At 42.5% G+C, this 14,129-nt stretch overlaps 1 protein-coding gene across 3 annotated transcripts in view; it reads left to right on the plus strand.

Annotated features, from left to right (window-relative positions):
* The window catches only part of camsap1b (calmodulin regulated spectrin-associated protein 1b), a 28,136-nt gene that overhangs the window by 2,263 nt on the left and 11,744 nt on the right, over positions 1–14,129 (plus strand). For all 3 annotated transcript variants that reach the window (XM_080499580.1, XM_080499581.1, XM_080499582.1), the window contains exons 3-5: positions 4,105–4,367; positions 9,910–10,071; positions 12,208–12,288. In XM_080499580.1, the coding sequence (XP_080355706.1) occupies positions 4,105–4,367; positions 9,910–10,071; positions 12,208–12,288 (506 nt within the window). The remainder of the gene's footprint in view (positions 1–4,104; positions 4,368–9,909; positions 10,072–12,207; positions 12,289–14,129) is intronic.

The raw sequence follows: 14,129 nt of genomic DNA on the forward strand, positions 1-14,129 counted from the left end.
ATTTGAGAGCCATGTAACCAATGTTCTTCGGTGAATTATGTGTTTATTATCGTTGACTGATGTAGTTCTAAAGTCTGACATGCAGGATAAATTGTCCCGATTTACTCTTGCTCTTTTGTTATGAAGCACTTGGAGATACAGAACTATTCACTTGTCAAACATTTGGTTATGATCTGGTGTAGAATTTTGGGATTGGAGAGAAATTATAGCTTCTGAAACTACATGATTTGATGTGAAAGATCAATAATGAAAGCAGCTGTTGGCTTCTGTAATCTTTGCAAAGAGATTCTTGGAAAAAGAGGCTTAATTATGGAAAGAAGGATGCTGTTTTTATATAGTTGCACTGTAGCCATGTATTTGTTGTTCAGATTTATATATACAGACCACTTCTTGGTGTGAGGTTCGGTAGTGTTTAATGGTTGAGAGGTTTTATCTGTAAGCAGATCTTTCCAGACGTTGCTTCACAGAAATCGGGCTGTACGATGGTGGAATGTGTTCTTCGTTCCACAGACAGAATGCCCATGTTTCAAGTCTGGGCTTGAGAGCCTTTCTGTATAGAGTTTGAAAACACATATTTTAAAATAATTGGCTCCAGATCTCCTGCAGGTGTGAGAATGTGTGTAATCAGTCCAGTCTGTACAGTGTCTTTCATCCATGGTCCGAAGGGATTGGATAATATGGTATAGATGGATGTGTTGAGAAGAATTAAGGCACCCGCCCACACAACAACGCTGTTTCATGGAACTGCATCGTTTTTGGTCGATCATCCACACAGTGCAGCGCTTTAGGAGCCTGAAAAATGACGGTTTGAGAGTGGGTTCCAGAGTTGAGAAATTTGGAAACGGCGCCTGGTTGTTTATGTTTGGACGGGCAAGACGCACATTTGTTGAAAACAATGATGTCATCACCCCGCCTCTCGGCCTGAAAACCCTGTGACCCTCTTTGCGATGTCACGTAACAACAATGGTGAACGACGATGCTTCAGATCGAACTTCAGAAGCTACGGATGCCATTTGGTTTTAAAAGGCGAGATGTTGGCTTTCTCATATAAAAAGATGCGCAACAAACATTTCTGGACAACAAATGTGTATTTCATTTGAGTCATTTTCATGGTGGAAAAAGATAATCTTGGTTGGTGTGGAGTGGACGGGGCCTAAGTCGTGCGATAATGACATTTGAGTGTCCTGTAGGCAAGTTGACCCCATGTTTACAGATAATTTGCCATAAACCATCACAGGTTACATTGTCGAGGCACTCTTCTGTGTTTATCTATTTATTAACCATGGGAAACCAACACATCACGGGCCAGTGATGGCCTGATTTCTCCCTGAGCGCCTTCATTCATTTCATGAATTTTTTACCTCTGAATTGGAGCCTGCCTCTCAACCGTCTGACATAACTCCTGCAACAATTTCGGCTGCTGATAATTAGCCACATGCCAGAAAAGGAAGCCGTTGTTTCACAGGGGAGCTGCTAGTTATCTTTTTGATGTGCTACAGGTAGTCCTCTTATCGTTACAGCTGGGCTCAGTCAGCACAAGCCTTCGCTATCGGGCCCATCATTCTCTGCTTTGCATTTCTGTTGCATCAGTGTGGTTTCTGGTCCACGTACAAGCTTTCTTTTGTATTCTGCGATCTCATTTGTATCTGCGGTTGTTACAGAGATTTCCCAATGCGACATGGTCATTTATTCTCAACAGATGACAGAAAGATAGGATTTTTAATGGTAATCCAGGTTAGAGAAAGGACGTTATAGTCCCCATTGTTATTTTTACAGTCCCATTATCTCGCTCTAAACCCCTCTCTCAAAATAATCCTGAGCACATACCTGTGCTTCTATCCATTTACTTTGTCATTTCACCGTCTTGTCATCATAAGCTATGGTTAATGGGCGAAATGAGCATCTTTGTACTGTCCAAAAAGATCAAGCATTCAGATGCTCCTGAAGCTTTGGTGACCCGGAGGGAAGCTGCTCTCAGGTGCAGCTGCAATTATCCTCCTCCCATGAGAACTGAATCTATTAGGCCCGTTTTATTTCCATCCTATGGCTCATGTGCGATGCTAATGCTGCACAGTTGTTTATGGGGCTCGTGAGGGGACTGACAGAAACAGGCAGCAATGTGTAAACAGTCGACGTGATGTGGTTCCATTATAAATAAGTGCATCCATCCTGTGATGGTGGGGGTTGTCAGAGCCAGGGATTGTGTCCGCGATGTGTTCGTCTGCGTAGTTCCCATCTTCATCTGCCTTTCATTGCGCTGCCTTGTGTTTTGTGTCTGTGCCCTCCTGTCCTCGTGGCCTCTGCCTGTGCTGCAGCTGCTCCCAGCCTGAGCCACAGAGCTGGCGAGAGGGAGGACCTGTCACACACACGCTTGGTACGCCTGGCCTCAGACTGCCAGTCAGTACAGTGCAGATCATGGCTGGCTGGCTGACTCCGGATCATCACTGGCTTTGTCGCCAGACTCCATATCCTCACGCTCCACCCTATCTCGGTCTGCTCTGGGTGGCAGGAAGGTGGAGAGGGGGGGGCAGTTGCCACATGACATCAGTGTCTGCAGAATGAAGTCGAACGTGAAGACTCGCCCCGGCTAGACCCCTTTTGTTTTCATACACAATCCCTCGTACTGTGCCACTGTGTTTATTTACTCGTACACAGCTCCCCGGGAACGACCCAAGCGACTGAGCGTTCTGCATAATAAGCTCATGTTTATACCACATAATTCTCAGTGTCTGATGCGATTTGGCATGGGCCAAATCGGTGCTGTCCATCCATCATCGTAAATTGTCATTGAAATTCATGCCTCTTTTCAGATGACAATTCTTTATTGATCAGCAAAGAGAATTGGCCTGTCGATTGCTTCCGAGGCTGCGTCAGCAAATGAGAAGACTGCCATATGTCATGTGAATTGCTCCGAGTGGAGGAGCAGAGACCAAAACAACTGTGTCATTACACAGAGGAGGAACAAACCTGCCACTGAGGAAACCCTACCTCTGATGATGAATACATGGCCGGTGCAGTTTTCATGAAAAAGTCCAGCAATTGTTTGTATCTTTGTAGAAAATATGGATGGAGGCCAAGAGCATCTCCCTTCAACAACGTTAAGTGGGAGTGAATCTTGCAAATTAATTTTCATGGGCTGGGATCTCAAGATCTCTAGTTTGGCTAGCTAGCATTGCTATAATGTTATTGCAGGATTGATTCAGTGTATTCCCTTCTTATCGTCATTAAAACCATTTCTTCAGCAGATTGCACAAACACAGATTTGAAAATACATTTATTGCATAAGTAAAGCAGAGCGACTCATTCTTAAGAATAAAACCCATTTTTGTGTTCCGTGTTCAATGTACCGGCTTCATTCCTTCACTTGTGGTGTTGAGCTTTTGTGTGTGGTACATAATCATACACACACCAGGCTAGAAGAAGCCAAGCCGCCTGCCTGCCTTCCTGTTTTTGTGAACAGGAGATTGCTGACGAGTGGCTCCCTTTATCCCATTGGACAGTGTATACGCACGCACACACACACACACACACACACAGCTTTATGCTGTATTACTCGAGCTCAGGCAGCGTTTAAAAAGAGATTTAACTGAAGAGGGTTACTTCAATCGCGGCACCGTTTAGCAGAGTGCAGGATTTTGGGCAGGTTTTGGAAGGATAATTTCAGCCCTTTTATAATCCCGACTGTGTGGTTTACCTTGTAACATAAATTTGGTTTGTGTGCATGCCTCGAGATGCCTGCTTCGTCTCATGTCCTTATATGGCTGTAAACGCTGGTTTTGAGAATGACTTCACACCCAAAGCAACAGAATCGCTCATGTTGGTCCACGTTTTTCAGGTTTAGTTTTTTTTTTTTTTCACAGCTTCAGTTTTGTTGAAGTCGTCTTGGTAGAGTGTCACCTGAGAGGCCTCAGGGCTGTGACTTACTGCTACAAATGGGCATATTCGCTTCAGTTAAGCTAAATATCACAGGGACAGGACAATCCTCTCGCTTGCTGACACTGCAGAAAAACACATTGCTGGTCAAGGTGCTACACATTACATAGTGTGTTACATGCAGATCTATATATGTATTTACAACTCATTTAAAAACCTTCCCCTTTGCAGACCATATACCAGAGGACATAAGGGACCCGTTCTACACAGACCAGTACGACCAGGAACACATCAAGCCCCCTGTCATCCACTTGCTGCTGTCCTGCGAGCTTTACTGCCGGGTCTGTACGCTCATCCTCAAGACGGAGCAGGCGGCCTCTCTCCAGTCCCACATGTCCGTCATCCATGCTCTGAACGGGAAGGGGATCTACGTCGTGGAGAGCGACGACACGCAAGTCACGGAGGAAGATCTGGCCTCAATGCCTATCAAAATGGTGAGTGGATTGACTGATTTTTGGTTTGTCTTCAAACAAATCTTAACCTCGATTTGCAACCCGTGTTTACGTGAACCCCCCACAGATTTCCTTTATGAAAAGCGGCAATGCCAATTCTCTTTTTTCAATACCTAAAACAGTGCAACCATTCATTCACAAGACTGTCAACTCTGTAGAGAGAGGTTTTTTGAAATGCAACTATTTTTCACACATTGATTTAAACTCGAGCTTTTATAACTCCACCGAGTGAAACCGTTAGCAGATGATTTGATTAATCATTTCTCTTCAAAATTGGAATTTCATCATCATGCTAGCTTAGTTCGGACTTGACATGATTTCATCCATATTCCACCATGAGAACTGGTTTTGATTTTGTCTCCTGATTTTTTTTTTTTTTTTGATAAGCAAGCATTTCATCGCCTGTGCAGCTTGCTTAGGTCTTGTCATGGGTATTCCGCTTTCCTCCTTGTATTAGTGTGAATGTTTTGCTTTGCACTGTCCTCCGGCAGCCCCAGGTTAGACACAACTTTATAGATAGTGCTTATGTATGTGGCTGGAGTGGTGAATATTCAGTTTCATTTATAAAAGCAGCCAACTCTTGTTTTTATTCTTGGTTAAGCTGGTTATTGCTGTTTTTGATTGTTGATTCTATGAATTGCCAGAAAACAAGCAAAAGTCATAAAAATGGGAGGAAAAAATGGGGGATCTAATGTATCTCACAGGCTCAAATAGCATCCTTTACACCTTCTGGGTTGATTGGCTGTCAACCATGTGGGGCTCACACTGAGTGTAAACACACTTGACCTGGTCACCTTGGCTCAATTCTTTCATTGTCAAGAAAATTCTGTTCTATTTGATTGGTTGGTTTTACCCTCATCATGCTTTCAGTAATCTTTTCTATACAGCTTTCAGAACAGAGAGCAGATTTTGTCTTGACTTGTTCTGAAGATGTGGAAAAGCTTCTGCTCACTTGTACCAGGCAGCTGAATCACGGCCATCAGTGTTAAGAGGGTTACATATTCTAATGCGTCTCAGAATTAATCTTATTGCCAGTTATATTGTACTCGGCCACAATTCTATGAAACTGTTAAGAGATTTTTTTTTTCCCCCTGAATGTTGGCACTTGAAAATCTTTTTCTTTAGAGTTGTTGAATTGGTTTTTATCCAGCTCAGCTTTGTGTCCGTTTCTTTTTTTTTTTTTTTTTTAAGGAAAATGGTATATACTGAGAGAACAGTCTCCTGCCTGTGCCGGACTAAGAGCAGTCGGCCTGCTGACCCTCCCTTATGTGGTCATATGTGTGTTATGCTCATTACATTTTCCAAGATCAGCTTCTAATGAGGTTAAACATTCTCTGTGTAACCCACATCCGTATAATCTGAATGAACAGTGCTATTAGTGAAGAGGAGAACAGCTTCCACACAACCAGCAGCTGTGAACTCCTGTATGTTGCTTCTTTTTCTTTCTTTTTTTTTTTTTTTTATAACTGAGAGCACTTCACACGGGATAGACTGAACCAGCTCACTTGAACTCATCCATCTTCCTACCCCTTTAGTTACCATGGAAACCTGCAGTTATGCCAAGCAGGCCTCCCCTCCTCCGGCTGCCTCGTAAAGGACAAGGCGTCTGCTTTTCCAGCGAGCAGGCCTGACACAATAATCCACACGGGGCCATGTTTAAGCAGGCGGACACAAAGCCCAGTGAGGGGATGTGGACAATCCTGAGAGAGATGTCGCTTATCTTTGATAGACTGTCGAACACACTCCTTCCTCCGAGTTTGCTGACTTGGCCCATCTGTTTCCATAGCAACCTGCGTTTTCTCTCGTCACTGTGCGAGTGTGAATGAAGAGATCCCACACCTGCACTGTTCCTCTGCATCATGCATGCTAGTTTGATGTAGCAGCTGGGGCTTTTGGATGCTTTGAGGAGGTAGCCATCCTCTTGGGCCCTCCTGAAACTTTTGTGTGTTTATGTGCGTACACAACGTCTGTCAACATGCACACACACACACACACACACACACACACACACAGCTCGGGGCAGCAGCAGCAGCATCTCCCCTGCTCCTCATGGGGATGCCTGCTGTGTTCATGAAGGGTAGAGAACAAAAGGCTGAACAACACATCAGGCTGTTATATTTCCCCTATTGTGTATTTACTGAGCTTAACCAGAAATCTACTGATTCATTGTTCTCTTCTAATATTTGCATTGACTTGTCACTGGCATTATAGTGCCAGGCCTCATACAGACTCTAGAGTCTAGTTAAACCTAAACTGCATGTGTTTCCTGCTTTCTGTAATAGTATTTCAATACAAATGGCAGCATTTATGTTGCGTATCATAACTCTGGCAGATTCCTTTATTCCCTCTTAAATTTAACAGTGTTTCTCCAACAGAGTGAACAGTTACCACATTATGGCCCACATCAGTGGAGACACAATTGTTACACTAGATACTAAGTGGGCCGTACTGTCCTCTGCACACATGTGCATATTTGTATCTCACCAATGAGGGAGCCTGGAATGGAAACTACAGATTTCAGTGTTTCTGTGTGTACTACAATTTATAATCGAAGTTTTACTGTCTGGACTTAAAACTTTTTGGAAAAGAAGACGGAAAGTCAATGCAGTTTCCAGTCATTCTCACGTGAACAGGGCTTGAGTGTTATTTCTGATTGAACAGCAGGGGAGCACCGAATCTGAAGTATTAACATTTCTCAGCGTCTCATAGCCATATTTGTAGAAATGCTCAGAACCCAGTACAGAAGGAATGTAGGACATTGTTTATGCTTATTGGGTGGGTGTGTGTGTGTGTTGTTTTTTTTTGCAGCCAGTATGTTTTCAATGAAAAGACACTGGCTGATGAAAGTGTGCCTAAAAACTTTTTATCACTCCCTTTGTGTTGCAATGCAGAAATGTAGCTGCGTTTGATGATTCTCGCTTTGGGAGCTGTTTCTCCTGCTGCAGAAGAATTTGTTGGCTGATTGTGATATCATAAGTCATAGATGTAAACAGTCTTCCCACTGTTGTAGCCATGCCCTTTCAAATCGTCGGAGAAAAACGGAAAAGGCCACTGCTGAGAGTCTCGCAGCAGCACACTCGGCAAAGATGTGCTAAACTGAGATGTTTTCAGAGAAAAATAGACTTTACAAAAACAATATGAGGAGCATGTATTTTTATAGGTTGCTGACAAGAACTTCTGTGCAATCACTAAAACATTTGCAGGAATAACTTGAAATATCGTAATTGTTTTGAACATCTTTTGGTTTATGTTTATTTTTGTGCATGTTTGAATGTTCATTTCCCGTCACCCTTCACAGTGTGATCCATTGCTGCTTTGACACGTATATGCAGTGTAAAACTAACACATTGTTGTCATATCATAAATCACATACTCCCAGACAAGTTACTCGCAAAGCAAAAACACACCTGGGTGAGAATTCTGTGTCATATCTGACTCAGCTGGGGTGGGTCATCTTCTAATCTGTTGGTGCTTCTGTCATAAAGGCACCCTTTCTATGTGTCGAAGTGTCTTCAGGCAAAATCCTGAACCTCGGTATTTCTCCTAATTACATTGTAGGAGTTGATGTTGGTATCTGAATGTGGTTAACAGTGCGAGTTGCTCCGAGGTTGCTGAAGCGGTGAAAACCTACCATATAAGCTACACACACACTATGTAAAATCCATTTCCTCTAGCCTTAGTGATGCTCTGATTTGCATTTAAGAGGTTTAGTGAACCTAAGTAAACACCTCAGCACCTCGGCTGTGAACCCATGTGCTTTAAACTTGTTTTGCGTGGATGTGACCAAAAACTCAGCAGCATGTCATATAGTGTATGAGTGAAGTGGAACTGTCCTCCTTATTTCGTCTCACTTTCATCCCTTCTTTGGTGGATGACTTGCCCATATGTCCAATATCGCATTGTAATTTTGTTTGGGAGTATATTTCCACTGTTGTTTGTGTCCATCTGGGTCGGCTTGTGCAGATTGCTCCGAGTAGCTCTCATTTGTTTCATTAACAAGCCTAATCTCTGTGCACTTCCATCAAGAATTGGATTAGACTAACGACACATTGCACAAGAGCGCTGCCTGTAACAATGGTGTTCACTGTGGAATGTTTTGTATTAGTTTGAGGTCCTGCGATACGGTCTGTAACGATGTGGAATCAGAGCAGACTTGTGCATCAAATGAGGTGTGGAAATATCGATTAAATACCTCCATTTAATTTGGCATGACATGGCTTATGTGAATTCTGAGTCTGGCTGGCATGTGTCCATTTTTTTTTTTTTACTGGTAGGCACCAGGTGTCGAGCCTCGTGGAGTGGTGATGCCCCTGCTGGGCCTCCTGATTGCATTAGGATGTTGAGAGTGGTTTTAACATTGGACACCTACTGTGCTGAACGAGAGACGACAGCTTTGATTAAGCCATTGTGGTTATTTAAAGCTCCACAAAAATGCAGTAACAATGGGGATGTCCTGCTCAAGCTCTCAGTCACACAGTACTCTTACTCAATAATTCTTAGTCTATTTAGCCACTTGCTAAATGGATGTTAAGCACAAGTGTTTCGTGAATAGATTTTGGGGCTTAATCCAACTTTTAATGGAAGAAGAGTGTTGGAGGACTAAAGTTTCCGACGACACTTTGCTCCTGGGAACCTGTTGAGATCTGATCAGTGTCTCTACAAAGAAGACATTAACTGTAAATCTGTAATGAAACAAACTGCTGTTCCTAACTTGTTTTGTGTAGGCCACCCTGTAACACTGGAACATGAAACCAAAAAGCCAGCTACCTGTTTTGTTAAATTATAGATTTCATGCTAAATCACATTAACATGAAATCAATACTATGGGGGGGTTGAAAACAAGCTGACGGCTGCAGAAATCACACAGACTGCTGTTTCCAATATTAGTCGCACAACACCACACTAACAGTCCCACGGAGGATTTATAAATGTTGCTTTTCAACACAAAAAATTCTGGTTGTTCTTTACAGGTTCTGGATGTGAACAGTTTCAGAATGCACGTGGTTGTTGTACACAACATAAAACAATACAATCATTTTATTGGACCATCCCATCAATGGTTAAATTGTTTTGTTTGAAAGATTCTTTCAGCCCTGATAAATCTGAACTGTGCTTATCATGCTGGACTGGTTTTGAAAATGACTTGGATAAAGAAATGCTGTTAGTCACGTTCTTGTTGGGACGCCCTGCACTGTTACCTCACATTGTGACAACTGGCTGTATTCTGTGCTTTGAGCCTCTGTGTACAGTTTGATTACTTGACGATTTAGAAGCACAAATCCAATGCAAAGAGCTAACTGAATAGCTGTGAATTATAGTAACCTTTGAATTACAACTGCAGAATCCACATTTTTGCATTTGAGCAATATTAGCACCACTATTTCTTTTCCTCAACAGTCAAAAAAACAAAGTAGGCTGTGGCTGTGTCCAGCTATCATTATATTTGAAAGTTAAAACGGGGATTAAAAAAAAAAAGATTCAATATAATTGAATTGTACTCCTTTTGTCTTTCTGTCTGTCCCAGAGCGCCCACATACCCATGATCGATGCCCTCATGATGGCCTACACGGTGGAGATGATCAGCATTGAGAAAGTGGTTGCTTCCGTCGAGCGCTTCTCTACCTTCAATGCCTTAAAGGAGCTGCCGTTCGACCTGGAGGATGCCATGGTCTTCTGGATCAATAAGGTACAAACCCACACGCGTGTGTATCATCTGAGAAAATCAATCAGCTGGTTTTTAAATGCTTTGGTTTTGCCGGGTGTGATTGTGGGCTTTAAACTCGACACTCTGTGGGCGCCATAATGCGTTTCTCCGCCGACGTCGTGAGTGACAGTGGGCCTCTTGTTGTGAAGCATGTGTGTCACTGAGACAGACCAGGAGACTGGAATGTGTGACTGGTGCTCTCACACGGGGGCCCGGGCTCATGTTGCACTCATCTCTCAGTGAGCGAAAGGCCTGAGGCAGCGAGAGCGGTGACGCAGTGTCCCCATGAGATTTCCACATCTTCAACGTCTGGGAAAAGTGATGCATGCTGAAAAGTCCTTCGGAATATTTCAAGAAAAGTGTGGAAACCCTGATTAGAAGTTGGTTTTTTGAAGCATAGGTGACAAATATGTGTGAAATAATGTGCGAGGACAGTGCCGAGTGCATGGAGACTACTTGCATACCAAGGCTTTAGAATGGTCTGAGTGGAGGCATGCAGGCACTTATTCGATCATCTGTAATAGGAAAAAGAAAATGAGAGATGGGACAATGTAATGGAACTTTTGAAGAAGTAATGTCCTTTAGTGCACAGTTATATTTGAAATGCTGTTTAATTGGTTTATCTGGGCAATATGGTGATCACAATGTCATTTTCTCACTTCATAATAAGAAGGCCGTGGGTTCAAATACAGGTCAAGCCCTTTCTTATGGTTCTTATGTTTCAAAAACATGCGTGTGATTTGAATTTGCAAACCTAAGTAGCCTTTAAGTGTGATTCTGGGTGTCTATCTGTGTATTTGCTTTAACTTTTGATTCAGATTTTTTTCTGTCGTGTTGTAATAAAAGCCAAGTCTATTGAAGAGCTTGAACAACTTTAACCAAAAGTAGTCTTGAAATGAATTGCAGGTTAAATTACAAAGCAAAGCAAAATGGAAGTTATTTCTATTTTCTCATTAGCGATTAGTTGTGTGGCATACATATTTGACATGCATCTAAAATCTAAATGTCAATGCCCGCCACACAAAAAGTAACACGTTTTCAGTGTTCACTTGAAAACATTGTGAGATGGAGGCCTAATGTCCAATGTACAGAAAGAGGCACTTTCACATACTCACATTCACTGGTAATTTAGAGTCACCAGTGTATTTGAAGTAAATGTTTTTCAACTGTAGAAAGAAACCAGTGTACCCAAAGAAAACCCACTCCAACACAGAAGGAACATGCAAATTCTACATAGAAAGATTCCAGACTTGAACTTAAATCATTTTTGTTTTGAGGCGAGCCTTGCATCATGTTATCATGAGCATATAATATAATTAAAACAATATCCTCATGATTAGAGTCTTGATTGAGGCTAATCACAAAAATTGTATTAGTATGTTATTGCTCCCATCACAGTTTATACATGCAACAGTTAAGAAGTTCGGGGACCATTCTTACCATTCTACCGCTAAGCTAAGTTTAAACACATTAACCGTAGCATAAAAAGACATCATTCTTTCTAACTCTCCCGCTTTAGTTGACTTCATTTACAAAATCCACATCCTATAACCAGAGCTCGAACTTTATGCATTGCTGTGATAACATTCAATGACGACAACATCCTGGATGGTTGTCCTTTCCATAGGTTGTTTTTCTGCATTCCAGTGACCTTTATTAGATGTAAAGCCTGACATCCAGAGGTTTGTCACAATTGCTGTAAAATTCCCGATGCGATTTAATCGGGTTATAAAAATGCCTCTTCACCAGCGAGTCAGTCTTGGATTACTAAAGAAACTCAAGGGAAATAGTTTTTTCCGTCATGTATACAGGAAGCCAGCTCATCCCTGTTATTTATAGTTGAGTATCTGAAAAATTCAAAGATTCTGTGCTTTCAGTGAAAGCTCTTTGCTTGCAGATTGCCGTCCGCAAAAAAACTCGTATAACAATTGCACAAGTCCACCCAAAATGGGTGGCGGTTCCTCCTCTGCTGCTTGTATGGACACATTCACACAAGCCAAGTTACTATGGAAACACGTTCATTAGTTCGTCTCTTGGTTTTCCATGAGTCATTTTTATTTTTATTTTTTTTGGGGAGTTTACCTTAACATGTGGAACATTTCATTCTTTTCTCTGCAGGTGAACTTGAAGATGAGGGAAATTACAGAAAGGGATCAAAAAGTCAAGCCACACCCGCTGGAATCCCCCAGCCATCAAAAGGTAAGAGCACTCACTTTACAATGGCTTCCACTCTGTCTCTCTCTCTCTCTTATTTTTTCCTTGAGAGGAAGCCTGAAAGTCCTCACCTTTTTCATTAGAAGCCTTCCCCTCAAGGCTTCAACAGCGGGATCCTAATGTTTCTCTTGGATGGCATTTTCAACTTGTTCTGACCCTCCTCTCTCTCTCTCTTTCCCTTTGTTCGAACCGGAAGCAGAAACGACCCTGTTGTCTGTGACCTCTGACCTGTTAATCTCTCTGCTCCTCTTCCTCACCTGTCCCTCCCTCCCCCTGTTCTTTTGCCCCTGCAAACTGGATAGTCTCCCTCCAAATGGTATTGGAAGCTAGTCCCTGTAAGTTGGATGCCAGCTCCCCCATACTTGTCCCTCTCCCCACTTGCACGCATAGTTCTGTGTCGATGTGCGCGCACACTCCACCATGGCTCATTCAAGCTCATTCTGTTGCTGCTTGTAGCCAGCGTGTCAACAAGGGGGCAAAAGCTCCCAGCTGCTTTTTTTATTTTTGTTTCCTTTTTTTCTCCTCCTTGGCTGCTCCTTGAGTCAAATGTGTCACACAGGTGTAAGGTTTTCTGACCTTTTGTCAAGTGTTCCGATAGTATTCTGTTAAGTTACGCAATATGTGCTACTTCATTTCAAGTGCAAGTAGACCATGTGGACTCTATGTGCGCAAGTGTGTGTGTGTGGTATTTGCTTGCCCAGTGAGAATCCGATGCAAATCCATATACCTCCACCTCTCCCTGGCTTTGCAGACCCATCCCCAAGCCGCCCTCTCCTCAACGATCTGCTTTGTCATTCAGTCTTTCCCTCTCTCTCTCTCTTTACTCTCACACACTGTTTCCTTATGAAGCCACGGTCTCTGCTGATGGTATCTCTCGCTTGTGTGTGTGTCAGCCTGATGTGGTGCATGGCCCACTGCATGCTGGAGCCACAGGAGCTCTCCACAGCGATACTGCAGTTTCCTCCTCATCGGGGGAACGTTCACCACTTCTGCTGTGATTCCCGTTGTTAGTTTCACACGTGGCACAAGATGCAATTACTGTATGTTTACACGATACCCCATAGAGAGATACACTGGAGTGAATGTGGTTGTGCTGTTGTGTGTTTAGCAAATGACTCCATTCAACAGACTGAAAGTACAAAACGGTGATCAAGGGCACAGTTGTGTGCTTGTTCTGACGTCTGTTTATTTCTTACGCTTTAGTTGTAATTTGGTTTTTACACTGTAATGTTTTGGTTTTCTTTTTTGTCAATAGGGTCATAAACTGCAGTCTCAGTAAAATGTACAAAGTTATGACCATTGATTCCCAAAAGTTAGACTGATGTGAAATGATTTGCAGCTCTCATATACTCTTATTTACCAGAAGCTGTGCCGTCTCGAAGCTTGCAGTATTTGGTTCATGTGAGGCCTCAAATTGAAATCTACTCTTGGTTGCTTCAGATTCTGACAACACTGATGGTAGCATTCCAAATACGTAAGCCGCACACGCTATTGACACTCCAGTCAATACTGCACGAGGTGGTCCCTCTCCTCTTTAGTTCACTGGTCACCACCTCTGTGGTTTCCAAAAAGAAATTCAGATTTTAATTAATCTGCTCTCAGCACAGTTTATTTTCTGTATTGACCCTTAGTCCAGAAATGACAGCAGCAGTCGTGAATGTTTTTTTTTTTTTTTCTTCAAATTACTTCTATACATGAGGCAACTAATGAAGTGTGTTCATACTATGATTTCTTATTACAGCACAACCCCGAATGGGCTTTAAGTCTTTTCTATACTTTTTTCTTTTTCTTTTTCTCTCTGAGATGTATTCTCATTACATTTAAAT

This window comes from Blennius ocellaris, assembly GCF_963422515.1.
Source record: "Blennius ocellaris genome assembly, chromosome: 7".
NCBI lineage: Eukaryota > Metazoa > Chordata > Actinopteri > Blenniiformes > Blenniidae > Blennius > Blennius ocellaris.